This window comes from Anopheles stephensi, chromosome X (genome assembly GCF_013141755.1).
Source record: "Anopheles stephensi strain Indian chromosome X, UCI_ANSTEP_V1.0, whole genome shotgun sequence".
Lineage (NCBI taxonomy): Eukaryota > Metazoa > Arthropoda > Insecta > Diptera > Culicidae > Anopheles > Anopheles stephensi.
This window is the reverse complement of record NC_050201.1, coordinates 8,645,665-8,664,072: the sequence shown is the minus strand read 5'-3', so window position 1 is coordinate 8,664,072 and position 18,408 is coordinate 8,645,665. Positions and strand designations below refer to the sequence as shown.

General features: G+C 49.4%; 3 protein-coding genes across 6 annotated transcripts in view; 2 read left to right on the top strand and 1 right to left on the bottom strand.

Moving 5' to 3' along the window:
* Positions 1-14,564, top strand: part of LOC118517435 — a 96,853-nt gene extending 82,289 nt beyond the window's left edge. For 2 of the 3 annotated variants that reach the window (XM_036063557.1, XM_036063559.1), the window contains exons 5-16: positions 7,853-8,028; positions 8,112-8,821; positions 8,891-9,075; positions 9,180-9,383; positions 9,471-9,586; positions 9,658-9,796; positions 9,869-10,359; positions 10,432-11,402; positions 11,476-11,957; positions 12,035-12,607; positions 12,681-12,932; positions 14,451-14,564. In XM_036063557.1, the coding sequence (XP_035919450.1) occupies positions 7,853-8,028; positions 8,112-8,821; positions 8,891-9,075; positions 9,180-9,383; positions 9,471-9,586; positions 9,658-9,796; positions 9,869-10,359; positions 10,432-11,402; positions 11,476-11,957; positions 12,035-12,607; positions 12,681-12,932; positions 14,451-14,495 (4,344 nt within the window). In that variant the 3' untranslated portion in view covers positions 14,496-14,564. Of the gene's footprint in view, positions 1-7,852; positions 8,029-8,111; positions 8,822-8,890; positions 9,076-9,179; positions 9,384-9,470; positions 9,587-9,657; positions 9,797-9,868; positions 10,360-10,431; positions 11,403-11,475; positions 11,958-12,034; positions 12,608-12,680; positions 14,314-14,450 lie in introns of those variants that run through there. The other variant, XM_036063560.1, reaches the window with a different exon arrangement.
* LOC118517437 (GDP-D-glucose phosphorylase 1) lies at positions 4,227-18,346 on the bottom strand. Of its 2 annotated transcripts, XM_036063562.1 has the most exons (6): positions 17,988-18,346; positions 17,762-17,897; positions 17,541-17,671; positions 7,291-7,499; positions 6,844-7,221; positions 4,227-6,782 (listed from the first exon to the last, which is right to left on the bottom strand). In XM_036063562.1, the coding sequence occupies exons 4-6, from the start codon at positions 7,474-7,476 to the stop codon at positions 6,354-6,356; spliced, it is 993 nt and encodes a 330-aa protein (XP_035919455.1). In that variant the 5' UTR covers positions 7,477-7,499; positions 17,541-17,671; positions 17,762-17,897; positions 17,988-18,346; the 3' UTR covers positions 4,227-6,353. The 2 variants fall into 2 exon arrangements, with proteins under 2 accessions (XP_035919455.1, XP_035919456.1); XM_036063563.1 differs by lacking the exon at positions 17,988-18,346 and having other exon boundaries at positions 5,982-6,782; positions 17,537-17,671.
* Positions 14,785-17,779, top strand: LOC118517436 (actin cytoskeleton-regulatory complex protein pan1-like). The gene is made up of 3 exons (XM_036063561.1): positions 14,785-14,926; positions 15,012-17,434; positions 17,550-17,779. The coding sequence occupies exons 1-3, from the start codon at positions 14,911-14,913 to the stop codon at positions 17,700-17,702; spliced, it is 2,592 nt and encodes an 863-aa protein (XP_035919454.1). The 5' UTR covers positions 14,785-14,910; the 3' UTR covers positions 17,703-17,779.
* Positions 18,347-18,408: the final 62 nt, after the last annotated feature.

The following is an 18,408-nucleotide window of genomic DNA, read 5'->3' as shown; positions in this document are numbered from 1 at the left end:
ATTACCCTTCGGAAGGAAAATGAAAATGCATTTTCACTCATACATAGCTAGCTGTAAGTTGAAATTGAACACATGAACGATAGTCTGAATGGAAATTCATTAAAAGCTCGTGACGTTTCTATGATGAGGTCAAGGGGTGGCCAGGTCCTTCATACGACAGATCCGGGGTTCAAATTCCATCCGGACCGTTCCCCCCGTAGTGAGGACTGACTATCCAACTACCGTGGTTTCATTAACTCTAGTAAGCCAGAAATGGAATGACCTTAAGAGGTCGTTTCGTCACGAAGAGAGCAAGAGAGATTTCAAGGGACAGAGAGGAGCAAAAGGGGTTGAAAGGGAGATAAGCGTTGAAGGGTATAAAGAAGGGATGTCGCTGAGCCTTCAACTCATGAGATTATTTCGGTGTGAACAAAATATTGAGCAAACGTTGGAAGTAAATGCTTTAAAACTATTTTCCAAAACCTTCCCGATATCACTCCCAAGGCCTGCGATTGATTCTAATCGCCGGGCCCAAAAAGGGTTCGAAAATCATACAAGAAACGGAGAGACAATCACTGACCAGACATTCTTCTTCTTCTTCCTTTTCTTTGATACTACAACTTTGAGAGGTCTCGGCGGACTATTTCTGACTTTCTTGACATGTCTATACCTATAGCTGCATAGTCAGAGCAGCTTCAACGACAGAACCTAGACCCTGACTAGATCTCTCATAATTTTGATTTTCAAACCGCTCATGTCAGCGTATCAGAATCCAGTTTTTCGAAGGTTTTTCCGAATAACCATCAACACATGTCTGGTGAAGGTAGATGGAATGCTCTCAGCGATGAGTTTGCCTCTTCTAATCTGACGACTCGAAGCTAAAGAGACTCGAAGGTGGAAACTTTAACTCTACGAATTTCAGATCCTAGTATACGCAGATGACATAGACATCATTGGTTTGAGGATCTCTTTTATAGTGAAGTGGTCCAAAAGTTCACAACAACAACAACCTAGATGGTGAAATACTCGCAAGAGGTTACTTTTACGAGCAAGGGTAAAAATAAGACTATTAGAACATTAGTCCCGGTATTTACAGACACCTCGGAGACAAGGGCTCTGTTCAAAACTGACGTTCTCTTCTATGCCGCGTCCGAGTGGAAGTTGCATAGTCGCATTTGTTGTCCCCTACTGTGTAGAGTTGCACAGTCAAAGTCAAGCTCTAAGAGCTATACGATCAAACTCGCTCTTGTACAGCAGACTCTCTAGGCTCCAGGTGTCATGAGACTGCCATCAGAGGACCCAGCAGTGGAGGAATGGCAGTTGAGGCCTTTCTAATTGTGATATTAAAGGGAAACAGCAGGATTTCCCTCACCGATGAGGCCCCCTTGACGGACGAGGACCCGAGTGGCCACTCCTTCCGCTCCTAGGTTGATCCGCCACTGGGACCCAGTCCTCCAAAAGTCTTTTTAGTCCTTCCACAAAAATAGAGGAAACACCAAACCTGTTCAACAAATCGAGTAGTATTGATGGCGAGTTGAGGCATCCGCTAGAATGAACTGGATATGGGATTGGAAATCCGAAGCCTGCTAATTTGATTGGTTGATTAGTTTTAAGAGACTTCGATTGCCATTGGACTTCATTCTTCTCTAGCTTGCCATATGCTCGATGACATAACACTTCAACACTTTCACGGCATATTCTTTCTACAATGTTGATAGCGTAGATTTGTGCCGCATAATTAAGAAGAATATTTTGAACCCACCACAACGCATATCTCTAATAATAAACAAATCAGCTAAGCAAATCTGGTCTTCAGTAGAATAAAATATATCATGAAAAGTAGCTCATCCGGACAATTTTTGATCTGCAATGCATTTCTTCGTTAAGGACTTCAGTGGCGAGTCAAATTCCTAGAAGTCTAATGAAAATTGGAGGCCTCAAACACGTCGATCAGCTGTTGAGACCAGAGTCAAAGGTCATGCGGCGACATCAGTCGTGTTTACTCGAGGGAGTTAGGGGCCTTCTAAATGATCGCGACCTCCAAGACCCCACAACCAGTTTAAAAGATTCTACGCCATTGTCCATATAAACTCGGGACCCCAAGCATCTACTTAGGTTGCTTGTACTATTGACTGCCTCTGAAGGGTCTCAGCATATCATACCAAGGCAGTCTTCACGATTTGGCAAAAAGTCTTCTAAAAGTAGTTCTTTATCTTGATAGACACCTATTTGAAACTTTGTAATGAAATTCGAAACAATGTTAAACTTTTATCTGGAAAACCTTTATTCTTTTTATTTTATATACATTTATACCACTATTTTTATATCTTTAACAAGGCTTGACAGCAAGTTAGAAGCATGAATTCTGTGATCTATCAAGGCCACACCTTTATGCCGGTAGTCGTCAATCGTTCCGTTTTATGTTTGACAGGTCTGTTGTGTAGTATACCCCACCCAACGGATAAATTTAAATAAAAGGGGTTTAGCACTATGTTTTTAGACACATTTTGTGCGTGTGTGTGTGTGTTATCGTAAAAAGCGGACGAGAAGTAAGGACACAAAATGGAGGCCAATCATGGCCGGCGCATCCATGTAAATGCAATCCGAGATCCTGCGTTGCAACGCTTGACCCAACCGGAAACCGGAACGATCGAGCGCCATTTTTCGTTGTTGCCTGTTTTCTCACATCCCGGCAAAAAAAGAGCGGCACTAAAACTCCGTAACGTGTGTAAAACTGTCATCCTAAACGTGGGAAAAGTTCCACAGTGACAGTTTTACCACCCCCTTTCTCCCGCTTTCTCTCCCTCTTGCCACTTCTCTCTGCTTTATTTCCATCGACCCATTCAACCGACAAAAAAAAAAAAGTAAAACAAAGCGCCAACTAATCCTGTTCGAATGTGTAGCGCGAAACTTTCGATGAAAATGATGCGTTTTCCGCGTGGACGAAAAATAAGGGGATGGAGATGGGGAAAATGCATTTGGCATATTTTCCATCGGCGGCTGAGCATGATGATATATGCAGCAGCAGCACGGTCTGTGCCATTGTTGTCCATTGATAAGATTTGTGCGAAATTCACCACCCGCACACTTTATCGCAGCGAAACACTATGCATCACATGGCGTCTCTCTCTCTCTCTCGCTCACAAATGGAAGCCATTTTCTCTTCAGAAGGACAAACACACGCAAAAGGCTTCGGCATTAAAACAAAAGGAAAAAGCAGGAAATGGTAGCGAACGGTCCGATATCCGTTACCCATTCCTTCTGTGTGTGTGTGTGTTGGAAAATTGATTCATACTTTGTAACCCACCCTCTCAACCCCCTTTGCATCCCTTCGAACTGTTTAGCGGCAAAAAATCTTGGCCAATGGCCAGAAACAACACACTTTGTGGGCGCAAATTGAGCTGAGGGAAGGGAAGATGGAAGGCGGGGACATTTTCTTCTGCCGTTCATTGAGCGCTTCGGAACACCCACATCGCGTATCGGCAAAATCATTTTCCACTTCATAAGGTTTCACTTTTCACTCTTGTGTGTGTGTGTGGCGCGCTGGGTGTTTTGCTTTTTCCACTTTTTCCCGCGACCGTTAGGAGGGTGCGTTGGGGGGCATGGGCATGGGAGGAGAGGTCTGTGGTTTATCCACCTAACCAGGAGAGTGTACTCTTCCTCCTCCTTCCCCGCCAACCTTACTCCCCTCTTGCTCTCTTCTATTCGTGGAGCACAGGCACCACTGAAACTGATTTATTGTTTCCCATGGCTTCTAAGTTTGCGCCTCATTGGGCTTCGGGCTTCGGAACGTTTGCTTCGAATGTCAAATAGCGGGCTACCCTTGTGTGTGTATGTGTGTGCAAATATGTGTGCAAAGGATCGGTTTTCCAGCACTTACACTACACAGCTTGATTTTTCCCGGACACTTGCCCATACAAGTGGCTGTCGAAGGATCGTAATCGTCTGAACAGTGAAAGCGAGGAGTGTGAGCGAGAGAGAGAGAGAGAGGGAAAATAATAGTTTAGGGGAAAAATTTGAGGCGAGGAATCTAGGGAGGAATTTCGGTTAGGCGAGGTGTAGTTCGAGGTTAGTTTCAAATATAATAAATAACTTCCAATTGAATAGGAAGTGTTCCTAGCGGGCAGGAAAAATGGCTCCCTGTGTGAAACTAGCAATAAGGGGGGGGGGGGGGGAAAGGGTAAGACGGGGAACGGCGTGTTGGGCAATCATAGTACCATGGACCAAGTATCGCCAGTGGTTAATCCTCCTTCTTTTTTTTTTTCTTCACCCAGTAGAACTCTGCAATTTCAAGTTCGAATTCCTTTGCTGGCAAGCCTCAGCTCAGTAGATAAAGTAAGGGTGGATTTTGCTCTTTTCCATCCCTTTTTTTTGGTATTGACTACTTCATTTGGTGGATGCTTTTTTTTCATTATTTAGAACCACTTAGACCCGAATATGGGATGGGTGGTTCCATTTTCAATCCCATTTCTCTTCTCGCAGGCAAAAATGCACCGGCTCACACGGACACCCGGTACATGGAAAAGCTATCACCCAAAACGATGCCTGTATCCTCGATTTTAAAAATTGACCAACTTGATGTTGAGGAAAGTTGGTTGGCCCTTTTTTTTGTCAGCCCGAACCGAACTTATTGCTTCCTTTTGGCGGCGACCCCTTTTCACAAGAACGTGTCGCCACACGCTGGAAAGAAAGAATGATGCGTTAAGCAAAACACTACACCCACACACACATTTCTGTTTGCCACTCACGTCGAATGACATTAAAAACGTTTAATTTTGTGCCCGGTTTCGTCACACGCTCGCTTGATCACCCAACACGCAAACGAACGGTGACAAATATACGCGCGCGCCTGTGAGCCGTTCGCCGAAAATTGATGGCCTGTTGATGCAATCCTCCCTCCAAAAAAACACAAACACAGACACAGACATTAACCGCAAAACGTGAGGTCCACCCATTCCAAAAGAAACCCGAAAAAAAAGCCCCACGAGCCTGAAGTTGAAGTGGAAATTCCATTTATCTTTCGTGCGGCCATTTTAAAATAATAACAACAAAAAAGTAAGCTGAACACAAAAGAAAAACCGGGTGAGCAGGGGAAAGAGTGGAGAGGAGCGTTAAAGAAAGTTGTGACGGACGGCCACAGCACTGTTGACTATTAACCGAAAAAGTAATACTCCAGGAAAGCAAGGGGTTGGAGCATTTGGGCCGGAGGAAAAGAGGGACGGAAGTCTGAACCGTAAGATTGGTCCGGACTGTGTGTGTGTGTGTGAGTGTGATGGAGTAGTTCTACTTGTTGCGACCCAATCAACCCATCAACTCGCCGTACTGGTGTGCTGGTGTCCTGGAGGCTGTCCGGGACAGCAAGTGCCTGGACCCATCTTCCGCCCTCATGAAAATGGAAAGCACTGACTGTTGGCTGTCACATTTTCACAGAAAATTTGACAGCTATTACCTTACCCGGTTTCGGTCCGGAGTGTCTGAAAAGTCCGCCCCCGATTTTGGGGGATGTTCGGCTATTCATACTCCTTGCTTGCTGAAGATAATGCGAGCATAAGGAGCCGAGTGGGGGGGGAGGAGAGGTGGCTGGGTGAAAGGAAACGGAGAAGAAAACGACCGAAAATGGAAAGGGTTAGGGCGGCTCATCGTGAGCGTGATTAATGATCGGAAAATGCAAATCACAACCCATCCAAACACACACACACAAAACACTGACAGAACTGAGTGTCTAGGAATGTGTGTCGGGGAAAGAAAGTTTGAAGAAAAATGGGGGGGAAGAGAGGGGAGCGCCACATTTTCCTCCCACGCTCCCTCGCTTCCCGTTCTGCTGCTAATCGTAAACCGATCATCCTTTAATCTAATCCTCGTTGGCGTTCAACAGTTCCACCAGCGCTAAGTAGGACCGAAGAAGATGGAATGGCTGTGAGAGATATTGGACTTTGCGAAACGCGGACGGTGGCTTGTTCAGATACTGCAATTTTCCTTCTTTGAAGAAAAAAAACTCCCTCTTTGCCTTCGAGGCATGTTTAGGCCGCTTTTCTTCTTTTACTGAATATTATTATCAGTACGCGGCTTGTAAACAGTTGAAATGTCCTCTACCTTTGCTGTTAGATGGATATCTCGTTCCTTTTGCAGGATTAGTAAGCTATTTTTGGTTTTCCTGCGTATCCATCCATACACTCTTAAAAACGGACTAAATTTAATGTCACGCTTGCTGGTGGTGACACAGTCTGCCTTTTCTTAGTGTCTTAATAGTTTCTGCTTTAACACCTGTGAATATAGGCGTTTGAGTCTGACTCGTCCGCACCATCACAATGCTAGGAACTGTTCCGTGTGAAGCGTCATCCTTACCCCTTTAAGCTCAACCCTGTCTTTACCGTTCAGTTCGAACCATCGGTCCCGAACAGATCTCCCAGTGTGCCGTACACATCACCTTGTGCATCCCGCAACGCCTGCACAATGATATCCTCCGTCAGCTGTTCATAATCGCTCACCTCACCGACGGATACGAATCCACTCAGCTCAAGAAACGCTGCGTTAAACGAGCATGCCACCTTATTGACGCACTGCTTCGCACGCGGAAACACGAACGCACGTATCTCCCTACCGTCCCGCAGATGGGTCCACGTCCAGAACAGATTGTGCGCCATCTTGCGTTCCATCAGCGCGGTGATCAGTGTCCCCAGCCCGGTACATACGGGCTCTAGGTCACGGATCGGATCACGTACCACGAAACAGTAGCCTTGGGCTGGTAGATGGTCCGGCAAGCGATGCAACAGCGGGATGTAACCACGCACCGGGATCAGTTCCTGAGACCAAATTAAGAGTGGCACCTCACTTTGTTTTAAATTCGTTCTCGCAGCAACTTACCGTTTGCTGCACGTACAGATCCGTATCGATGCGTAGTAGGTGCAGATGAAGATGATTCACCGATGCCTGTGCACCGGGACTATTGTACCCGATCCGATAGCGACGGTCCGGTAGGCGTAGCAGCAGCTCAAACGGTACACGAATCCCTGCCGGTGTTAGCATCTGCGAGTGCTGACCCTGTCGGTCCGGTACGACGAGCGAATGGTATACCGTCACTGGGCTGTTGTTGATCAGAATTGACGTTGGGAAATGGCCCCCCAGCTCTAGCTGTATTTCGACCGGATCGATCCGTGTGAAGTTAAACCGTGCCGCATCGAACGGAGCATCCAGCAGAAATGCGTATGGTTGTCGACGTTCCGTCAGTCGCTTCCGGTTTAGCTGCCGATGGGAGGAGGCAAGCCGTGGTGAGCCCGTACACTAATTGCAAGTAGTTGCAAAATTGCTTACCAAAATGAGAAAACCAAATTTTCCCTCAGCTACACGCTCACGCTCGATGTGGAGACGGTAGCGAAATCCCACACCAGCGTCATGCCGTTCCGTCCAGGACGCTTCTAGCAGATGCTGCAGTTCGGGATCAGGTTGCGCACCTTCCGGTGATCTGGACAGCTCATACGAGAGCGACGTTTCCGACATGCTGCTTGCTTCCGTACCAAGAACTGTTCAGAAATACAGATAATATTGATTCATTCACTCCGATGTCTGAGAAAAATTGAAAATGGTTATTAAAATTGTAAACAAATCATTCGTAACTGCTATGAGCCGAGATGCCTGTTACCGTTTCTATTTAAAAGGAAATAATCGATTGAAATTTTGATTCCGTATCAGCCCTGGGAATTCGCAGAACTACTCCGAGAATACTCTTTCAGCTACATTTTTTCCTCAGAAGAGGAAATCTGAACATTCGTTTTCGCTTAAATGAATCTGATTTCAACAGTATTTATAATACAAAAAGATATTTCTAAAACTGGCTTCATAAGTAGTGCTTTAATTGCATTTGGGACCCTTCCAGATCATATCGGACTACTGCAAGAACCATCACCTGTACAAGCCGTTCTCTCACATGCTGATCGACCTGTTCCGTGAGGTTGTCTCGTCAGCGGAACCGCACCAGCAACGCCCATCACCCGTCGGGCAACCTCCGGAACTGAAAATCAAACGTTCGATCGAGTCGTTCGAAGAGCAGAAGTATGTAGAAAGAAATTTAGGACCACCCCATACAGTATCGTGTGTAACATCCGTTAATATCTCTTTGAAACTCCCATCCGTAGAAGCGATACCGATTCGGGTCGATCGTCTGATCATGGTGAGCTGCTGGAGGTGCATCGGAAGAAGGAACCATCTGGAGGTGCCCGTACCCAGCAAGACACTTCCTCCCAGCAGCAGCAGCAGCAGCAGCAGCAACATCAAAGTAACTACGGCCCGATCGTCTGCTCCGGTGACGACTACCAAGAGTACGGCAAAACCACGGCAGCAACGCTGCTCAGGGTAAAGCGACCACCGACGGTCCACAATCCGGCCGAGCAGAGGTTCTGCTCGCTGCCGAGACCATACGACAGGCATCAGCAGCATCAGCCCGGCACGCTGGTACCTGAACCGTATCCCAACTATCACACCATATCCTACACCAAGAGTGTAGCGCGGGCGGGCGACATCATCGGGCAGGCTGGCCAACACCAGGGCGTTATCGTACGGCGGCGACACAACGCGGAAATGCTGGCAGCGCGTCGACGTGCCGACCAACGACGGAACACCATCGACGTAACGATGGTCGAGGTAAGGATGGCAGAGGCGGCAGCACAACATCAAAGTCAGCAGCGCGCACTGCAGCAACCGTCCTACCTTACCGGTCCCGGACGTCTAATGCCGTCCAAATCGATCAACCATTTGGCGAGTTTGGTCGGTGGTGGTGGTAGGTGTGATGAACCACCTGCAGCATCACCACTCGACCAGACCAGCTTCAATGCCACCTCCATGCCGAGTAAGCATCATCAAACGCGAGGTAGCATCTCCGAACGCTTTCAAACTCGAGCGTGTTTGCTTTTCCCAGATCTCGGTATGCCGCTCACGACGGTAGTTTCGATCGCCACCCAGACGGCTGGCAGCAATCAAAGGCCGGAAGCAGACCACGGAAGCGATGCTACCGACCCGACGGCATCGACAACCCACAAGGGACCGGAGTTCATTGTAAATTCCCACTCAGCACCAAAGTCTATTGATCTCACAGACGCAAAGGTACATTGCCGTAGCTTTCTTGTTTTCCATTGGAGAAGTCACACGAACTAAACATATTTTATCAATCTCGGGGGGGTTTTTTCTTTACTTTCCACCTCCTCCAGACACAGCATCGCAGAATTGTAACGATTCTACTCCTGAACGGTACCAAAGTGAACGTCACGTGCAATCCAACGACCACGCTCGCGCGCCACATCTTCGAGGCGATCCTTCGGCTGGAAGGTTTGGGCGAAAACTTCTTTCTCGGCCTGTGCGCCCTCATCGGTGGTGATTTCGTCTTTTTGCCACTCGATCTCAAGATCTACAAGGTTTGTCGAAGCAATCAATCAATCAAATTTTGCTTTCTTGCTTACGATTTTTATTCTTTCCTTCCCCCTTTTTTCATATCTGTGTAGGTGGCACCACAAATATGGATCAACACGTCCAAAAAGGCCACCCCGATGGTGGAGAACGTGGTGTTTATGTTGTACGTGCGAATAAAATTCTTTCTGCCCACGTTACGCGGCGTTAGGTAGGTGTTGATGCGTTACCACCGGTGGCGTTACATTCACCAGCACTTATCACTAACTTCACTTTTGACAGCTGTGTCGAGTCGCGGCATTTACTATACCTCCAGCTAAGGAAAAGCATCCTCGAACGCCAGATTCTGTGCGCCGAGGATGATTTGATCGCACTCGGTGGGTTAGCGTTACAGGCCGAGATAGGCAGCTTCAAAGAGCACGTAGGTACACGTTGACAAAGCTACGCGTCCCAGCGTCTAACGGCAGGCATACGTTCTACTTAACACCCTCAGATGAAGTACTCCGAATATTTCACCATCTCGCACTACCTGCCGGAGGAGGTGTACCGGAAGAAGCGCGAGCTGGCACGCTACCTACGCAATGCGCACTTTCACAAGCGCGGACTGCAGCAGCGCGAGGCAGAGCACAACTTCATCCGGTACGTGCAGGAGCTGAAAGAGTACGGACTGCATCTGTACAGTGCGTCCTGGACGACGGGCGAAGGCATGACGCTGGACGTGTATGTCGCCATCTCGCTCGCCGGTGTTGCCATCTTCGAACGGAACGTCCGCTACCAGCCGCGGGCCAGTCAGGAGCAGCAGGAATGTCGGAACGGGAAGAACAGCTTCATGCGCCATCTGTACGCATTGTTCGACTGGCTCGAGATCGAAAACATATGCTTCTCGAAGCACGCGTTCTGTGTGGTGGTGCGTCGGAACGAGACGCTCGGTTCCAAGGGTGACAAGAATCTGGTGAAGTACAAGCTCCGGATGGATGGAAGAAAGTACGTATGGCTTAAACTGAAACAGAGCTCGCTAGCAACATTTAAACATTTTCCTTTTCTTCACATTTGCAGAAGCTACTTTGCTTTCAACCTAGCGTCGGAACATCACAAATTCTACATGCAGTTACGCAACTCGTTCACCTCGATTAAGAAGCTTGCGAGCGAGCTTAACATCCCGATCGACCAGCAACCGAACGGTGGCACCGGTAGTATCGGGGCAGACGAAGACGTCCGCAAGAAGCGAACCGTAAACGAGCTGATGGACGGTACCACGCGCCCATCGCCGGATGCGGCGTCAACCGCTTTTGATGCGAAAAACATCGAAAAGATCGACAAACCCTTCAAGACGACCGGGTTGCGGGTGCGCAATCTGAAGAAATCGATGCTGAATGATAACCGGTTGGCCCGTCTGCGGCAGCGATTTCTGCTGAAGCGCTCTAAATCCACCGTCGAACCGGGCAGTGCCGGTACGTCCGCGCTAAATCTGACGGTCGAAATTACCAACCAGCAGAACCAGAACAAGGAGAACGAAAATCCGTTCCTCGGAGGGGTGGCCGGTGAGCAGGACCCGGCGGACGGTGTACCGGGCGTACCGTCGCCGGGTGTGCTTGAACTGTCCCAGTCCGGTAGCAACTCGCCCAAAACCACGCACAGCATGAACCGGAACAAGGTGAAAATGGGCACGAAAGTGTTTTCGGCCCAGTTTCTGAACAAATCGTTCGATAATCTTGCCGCGGCCGGTACGGCCGGTGGTGCTGGTATGGCGGGAATGAGCGGTGCCGTCTCGTTCCAGAATGTTGCCAACATTAGTCGCAGCAGCAGCGGGTTCCTGCTGCACGAGGATGACGTGGACGCGGTTGATGCGTTGGCGCATACCGGTGTACATCCACCGGTACCAGCACATCCGTTGATCGAGAGCAGCGTGGATGAGGTGCTGTCGGTGAAGAGTAGTATGGGTTCGGTGTACTATATGGAAAAGATCGACGAACAGTCGGTCGGTGGCAGTGCGGAGACGTTACTCTCCCCGAAAGCGTGTGTCATACGTGAGTGGGCGTCGGCCATTGGCACGAGCAGCAGGAGATCTAGCTAACCTAACACCTGGCTTTCCATTTACAGAATCAAGCATCCGCAGTGACAGCTGTCAGTTCGAGCTCCCGATGGCGGATGAAACGATCTCCGACACACTGCTGGAGAAGTTTAACAACATTAGCCAGTGCAGCGGTGCGACCAACGATCGTATCCTGGCAACGGTCATTATTGTGAAGGATGCCGTCATCGGTACCGATCAAGATGCGCTGCTGATCCCTTCGCAACGCCCGTTTCTATCACGCAGCCAAGAATCGATCGCATTCCCGGGGAAGTGGTCACTGACGGCGTCCAGCCACAACGGCGCCACTCACTACGACGAGTTTGACGAGCGCTTCCCGTACGCCACGATGGGTGGTGGTGTGAAGAAAAGAAACCGTGAGCACAATAATGCCACCGCCCGATACACACTAGGTATTAGCATCGTGCAGGGCAACGATAACAATGTGTACGTGAAGGATCTCGCACCGAACGGACCGGGTGCTCGCAATGGCGTACGGGTGGGCGATCAGGTAATCAGCCGTAGAAAGCAAGCCATATACAATACAACCAGACACTTACTCTCCAAATTTATCAATCCCTCTTGCAGATCATTGCAGTCAATGGGAAATCATTGCTCAATCTGCCGTACACCGAGTCGCTAAGGATATTGCAGCAAACGGGGCGCACGGTGGAGCTTGTACTGTCGCAAATCTTTCACCGGGCAGTGCCGGAAGCCGAGCAGCTGCAACACCAAACACGGCCAACCACCGTCACCAAATCCAACAGTCTGTACATCAAGAATGGTAGTCGCTCGGCCACCGCTACACCCCTGCTAGACACACAGCAGCACACCCTACCCTCGGCCCAGGGTCAAATGAAGAATTTCGAAGAGGGCGATAGCACAGCGCCCAAGCTCTACTCCCAAAGTCAGCATCGCAAACAGCTCGCGGAACGTGTGCCCGACGGATCGTCCAGCTCGGTCCAGCGAACGGCCGCCGGGCCGGACACCAACGGTGGCAGTGTGAGCCAACGGTACACAAAAAACGTTGCCGATATTCTTCGGACGCGTAATCGAATTGCGCTAACCGAACGGAGTCACCAGTCTGGGCCCCACCAACATCCACCACCACCTGCGTACGCCACTCTAAGTCCCTCGAAAAGTATGCCCGACCTGCCGAAGGTACGTAGTAACCGGGTTTTGCGATATTGCTCAGGCTAACCGCAACTAACCGTGCCTAATCTTCGTTGCACAGATCCTGCAGGTGTACAGCAAACAACCGCCAACGTTCGGTGCCGTTGGACACCCGGCCATCGTTGGTCCGCATCGAAACACCACCCGCCTAGGATCGTCTGTGAAGCTACCGGGGCAGCAGGGTGCATCCATATCGCGCAAGTACACCGGCCCGACCAGATATCCCGTGACACCGGCGAAGGATACGTTCAAAACCACCGTCGGACCTATCCGGACGCAGCTATCACTCTCGAACGCTTCCGAGGACGAGCAGGTGTTCATCTAAACTTTAACCAACGCGCACACAGATGCATCCAAAAATGATGGAAACGATAGAGAATTAGATAGATGGATAGAGAGACAGAGGTAGAGATAGAGAGAGAGAGAATGAATGTATGTGTATGAATGTATGTCCTAGCCCTATATCTATGTATGAATGTACTCCAATCATTTCTGTTGTGTTGTTCTATCGACTTTGGTGCTTCCCTCTTCCCTCTCTCTCTCTTTCTCTCTTTCTCTCTCTTTCTCCCTCTCTCTCGGTGAATCGTGTGTTTGTTTGTGTGTGTGTATTTGCTTTCATTGAATAGATAGACACAGAGGCGATGATGATTGAGGGAACCGAGGACTAGCAGGAAGTAATGCAAAAATGGGCAAAAACCAACAAAATACCAAAATCCTCCAAAATCTCTCTTTACGCTCAGGGTCGCTTGCCACAAAAAAAAACAAAATGAAAGGCGTCCGCAGGCATATATAACCATATAAGGCGCAACGACAGCCACAGCCAAGTGTGTAGCTTTAGTAGCCGTTCCACTACCAACAATACAATACTATATGTCCTCCTATCCTCTCCCTCCCTTCACCACCGTGAGCAAGTCGAGCAAAACCAAGCAGAACGTCAGCAAGGCACACCCAGCACGAAGGACAGCCCTGAAAGCAGGTCAAAGGGAGTGTAGCAGCGTGGGTGCAGTGTTACTGTGTTTTCTGTTTGTTTGTCCGTTTCCGTAAAGGCTGTAGAGGGTTGCGTATGAGTAGTAGCACCACACCACCGCGGTGAATGCGTGGTGTCGCATTGTGTAAGCAGCATTAGCCTCTAGACTTTGTTTCGCGTTTGCATTATAGCATTTTTGTTTTCCTTTGCAGACGATAAGGCTTCTCCGGGGAGGAGGTTTTTCCTATCTCACACACACACACACACACACCCGTCGTGTAAAGCCAAGACTTTGAGCAGGGTGTAGTAGACGCCCAATTGGCCTATACATATATGCCTAGAGAACTGATAATAGACAACGAAGTATGACTAAAGTATCTAACAACCATATTTATGTCTACTCTATAACAAAAAGCAACAAAGGGCATCAGTCCCCCCCCCCCCCCCCCCCCACCCGGAGATGCCTTTTTTCACCCCTTACTGTCTGTAAAGCCTTACTGTTCTGACTATCTCTACCTAGTAGGATATGCATTCGTGCTAGGCGCATCCTTCTTTAGTTCTTCCGTCGTTCGTTCGTGTGTAGCTTTAAGACCAGTTGCTTCCTATTGAATTTAATGTAGTAACCAGTTAAGTTAAATCTGTGGATCTTCCAGAAACATGCAAAAAAGGAACAAAACAAATCTAGATAGAAAAAGAGAAATAATATTCATACGGTTTATCAATGTTACATGTGTGTGTGTGTGTTTGTGTTTATCGGTGTTTTGTACTTCTTAATGTCGATTTGTGTGCTCTCCCCTGTCCCACCATTACTGATCGCCTTCGTCCGCCAGCTGCATTAGCTAAAATCCTTTTCACTTTTTACAGCCAGCATTCAACACCTCCTATACTCCACGTTCGTGGCACACCTGACCGGCATGCCTGACGATACAAGGTGTTTGAAGCGCACGCGCCCATACGAAGAGGGACAATATAGGTTGGTTGCGCTAATTTAATTAGGTTCTACCGAGTTTGGTTTTCTCGATTGACTAGCACTACTTCCAACTAATGGGCAACACTGAAGGTGTTAGAAAGGAGTGGTCTGATTTGGTGGTATCAACAGTATCAAGACACAGTGCCCGGATGGAAGTTGAGAGGTTACCGGAGTGTCGCAGTGTTGGTTTTGATGCGCCCGGAAAACCCGAGGTGTGAGGTCCAGAGGAGAGGGTTCCAGAAGAGATCCCGCAAGCGATTCCATGATACGGTCTTGGTCGATGTTCTTGGATGAACACGTTCGCAGGACCCAACCACGGAACGGAAACGAACAGCAGTAGCTGGTAGACGGAAGATGGATTTCTTTAAAAGTAAGCTTCCACAGTGCGCAACTTAACTTTTCTTTCCCTTCCCATGCTGTGTATCTCTATCACCCCCATGTGTCTAATCTTTCAGGCGTATTGCCACCGCTACCGAAGTTGCCCAAGTTGAAGAAGCTGCGCCAGTGGAACGGTGGCTCACTGTTGAGCCTGAACCAGTTTCCTAACCTACCGGCAGCGTTCAATTTTGGAGTTAGTGGTGGCACTGTTACACCCGCCACCGATGCACCATACACCACTACCCGGCCTGTCCCACGCAATGACTTTGTTCGGCAGCATCCGGTACCGCCACGTCACATGCGCCACTCGTCGGACATTTCGATCATCTCGTCGGCAGTTAGCAGCCGAACACCGGCCGACTATAGCCACCGGGACAATCTCGGTCTGTACGCGCTGAAGTGTGATCGTAGTGCGGCCAAGCGAGGCATACTGCTGAACCTACCCCGTAAGATCACGCAAGCGGTCGGTGGTTCGGAAACGCCCGTCGGCCCAACACCGGCCACCATGGTGCACGAGAAGTTTTCCCCCTGCAAACGACGCCCTCCGGTCGAGGTGCCGGAGATAAAGCCACCACCGAGAAGAAGAAAGCGGCCACCAGCGTGTGACCAGCAGCGGAAGCCGGACGCCGATCTAGGCCGGTGGCAGAAAAACAACAGCGAGCTGTTCCGGATCGTCGAGCGCGAATCGGCCAGTACGGCACGGGCCCGATCGGCCGGTGGTGTTGGGCTTATGTTGGCCAAGAAGCCGCACCGTACGGGCGTGCCCGCACCACCGAAGGGAAGCACTTTTTTCGACGCACCAACGTCGAGCAGCGACGGTGCGGTGGTGGAGCTGGTGGAACAGGTAAAGGCGCAATCGGTCGATAATTTGCTGGCGATGCGCTATCATCGCAGAAGGCGCGGTGCCTTTGCCGAGCCGGAAGGACCACGGGAGGAGAGTGATAGTGAGTCGAGTGACAACCGGCAGGTGCAATCGCTGCGACTTCATCAACAGCCGCCGCAACACCATCAACATCCGCACCATCGGCGATCGTCATCCGCCGTTAATGGAACGGTCGCTAAGAGCAACATCATTCAACCGGACAAACCACCGTCGGGTTCAACCTCACTGCCGCCAGCGGCACCAACGCGCCACCATTTCCCACCGATGGACCGGGCGTGTGATTTCTCCATCGATAACAATTCGGACGAGATCGAGGTGCGCTTCCGGAGAGGGTACAGTACGGACGAGAGTAGCGAAACGACAACCACGGTCGCTGGCGTGAAGCAGGACGATACAGACCGACGTCCACCGAACTCGGAGAAGCTTCCACTGCCGCCACGTGTCGTGCAGTTGCGACGCACTGATTCCGGCCCGTCGGCTCGCGCCAAGTTGGCCGGGTCTCCGGCCCGCACGGTACCAAAAGCACCCGAACCGGAACCCCCCGTTGTACAGCCGGATCCACCCACAACGCGCCAGTTTATGCCACTAGCCGAGGTACTCCGGAAATCGATCGACAGTGCAGAGTTAAAGCGCAAGTGGATTAACGATTTCCTATCGCAGGGCAGCGAAGCAAATGGTCCAGAAGCATCTGGGCCAACGGTCGCAAAGATCGGTGGTTGCACCGTACTCGAACCGTTCGTTCCACAGCTAGACATTGTTCAGCGGATGGATCGTCAGCTGGAGGAGCTCGAGGGTGTGGTGCCGGGTCGCCGGCAGGAATCGAACGGCAGTGTGGACATTTTCCGCAAAACGAATTGCGATTTCGAGGAGTTTGATGAGCTTTTCGACACGGCCGATCGTTCGACCGAAGAGTCCGGTGGCCGGAAGATAGTTAAACTAAGCGAGCAGATCACGTACATTGATCGCAGCAGCACTACGAGCAATCTTTGCTTTTCTTCCTCCTCCTTTTCGTGTGCGAGTATGGAGGACGGAAAACCGTCCCTACCATCCTCAGCTCCACCATCGTTGCCACCGCCTCCTCCTCCGCCTCCCCCACCACCACCACCACTCCAACTTCAGGCACCTCCTGCAGAGGGAGAAGCCTTGAGCAATGGTAAAAAATCGCTTACCGGTAAGGAACGCTTTGCCGGTTGTAAAAGCACAGTCAAAATACAGGACTACAGCAGTAAGCATCTGCAACGCGTACGGTACCTTTCATCACCGTCACCGTCCCGCAGCTCGATGGTGGAACAGCTTCACACCCACGGCATCCAGCGGTGGACCGATTCGGGTAGCGATACGGACCACAACAACGAAAGCGGTCTGCACCGGAACGCAAATAATAAGCCTCATATAGCGCTTCCTTTCAATGTACTCAATAATGCTAACAGTTACGATAGAGACGACGCGTTTCCTGCTTCCAACCATACTAAACGGCAGCAACAATTTAAGGATGCATCGTCAGGCACCAACCGACAGTTCCATGTCGGGGGTGAACAACATGAAAACGGACCGGAATTGCAGCAGAAACCGTATGCTGCACGAATGCATCCGGGAGAACCGGACAAATTGTACGAGGTAATACTTCGTTGTTTTCTATTGCGTTCCGGAAGAGCTACCGGAACTGGTGGCTCGCACTATCTTCCCTAATATTTTCTATAACTAAAAATGTAATTTTACCTACGTTTTCCAGACGATAAACTCTGCTATGATCGGGGAAGGTCGAAGAAGCAGTGACGGGATTAAACCGACCGACCGTCACCCGGAGCGAACCATCGAGATCCGGAGCGTTCTCCTACCGGATTACAGTGAATACTATAACGAGGAAGGTGTCATTATTATATAAAGCAAACAATAAAACAGAAACACTGCAGCGCAAACAACTATCCGAACAAATTTACTCACCTATAATAAAACCTACGAAAACACAACCCGGCAACCCGGCAACAGGCGCGATGTGTATATCGTTTGTAAACAAAAGGCATATTAATACTCCCACACACTGATACAACGCAGCTACAATTAGCTAATCGAAATTGAACTGAAGTGAAACCGAAAAAAAAAACATTAATTGGTAAAATATATACATAAGAAAGTGTAACACATGTCTGTAACTGCATTTATTACTTACGGTGAGAAATTAGGGGATAATAATTGGAACATGATTTTGTTTTTCCCCATCAACTGGCACCTACCGTGTACAGCGCCATCTATTGGACAGTAGCAGAGTCAGATTCGTGTGAGGCGCCCGTACCGATAAGTATTGTTTACAATGGAGTAAATTTTTCTTATTAAATAATTAACACAGCAGCATTATTTTTACAAAATGCTCATTTTTCTTTGAGAATACAGCTCCCGGAGGCGTGTTGGCTGACTTTCTTTGAATGAATGAAGCTAGAGGGCCGGCTTTCGACCAGGCAGCTGACGACCAGGAAAACAATCCGGATGCTGAGATTCCGCTGTCCTTCCGGTAAAATATTCCCCCATCCCAATGGAAAGCTTCAAAATTCCTTTCGTTTTTCCCCTTACCATTTCCCTTCCTGGAAGAAAAA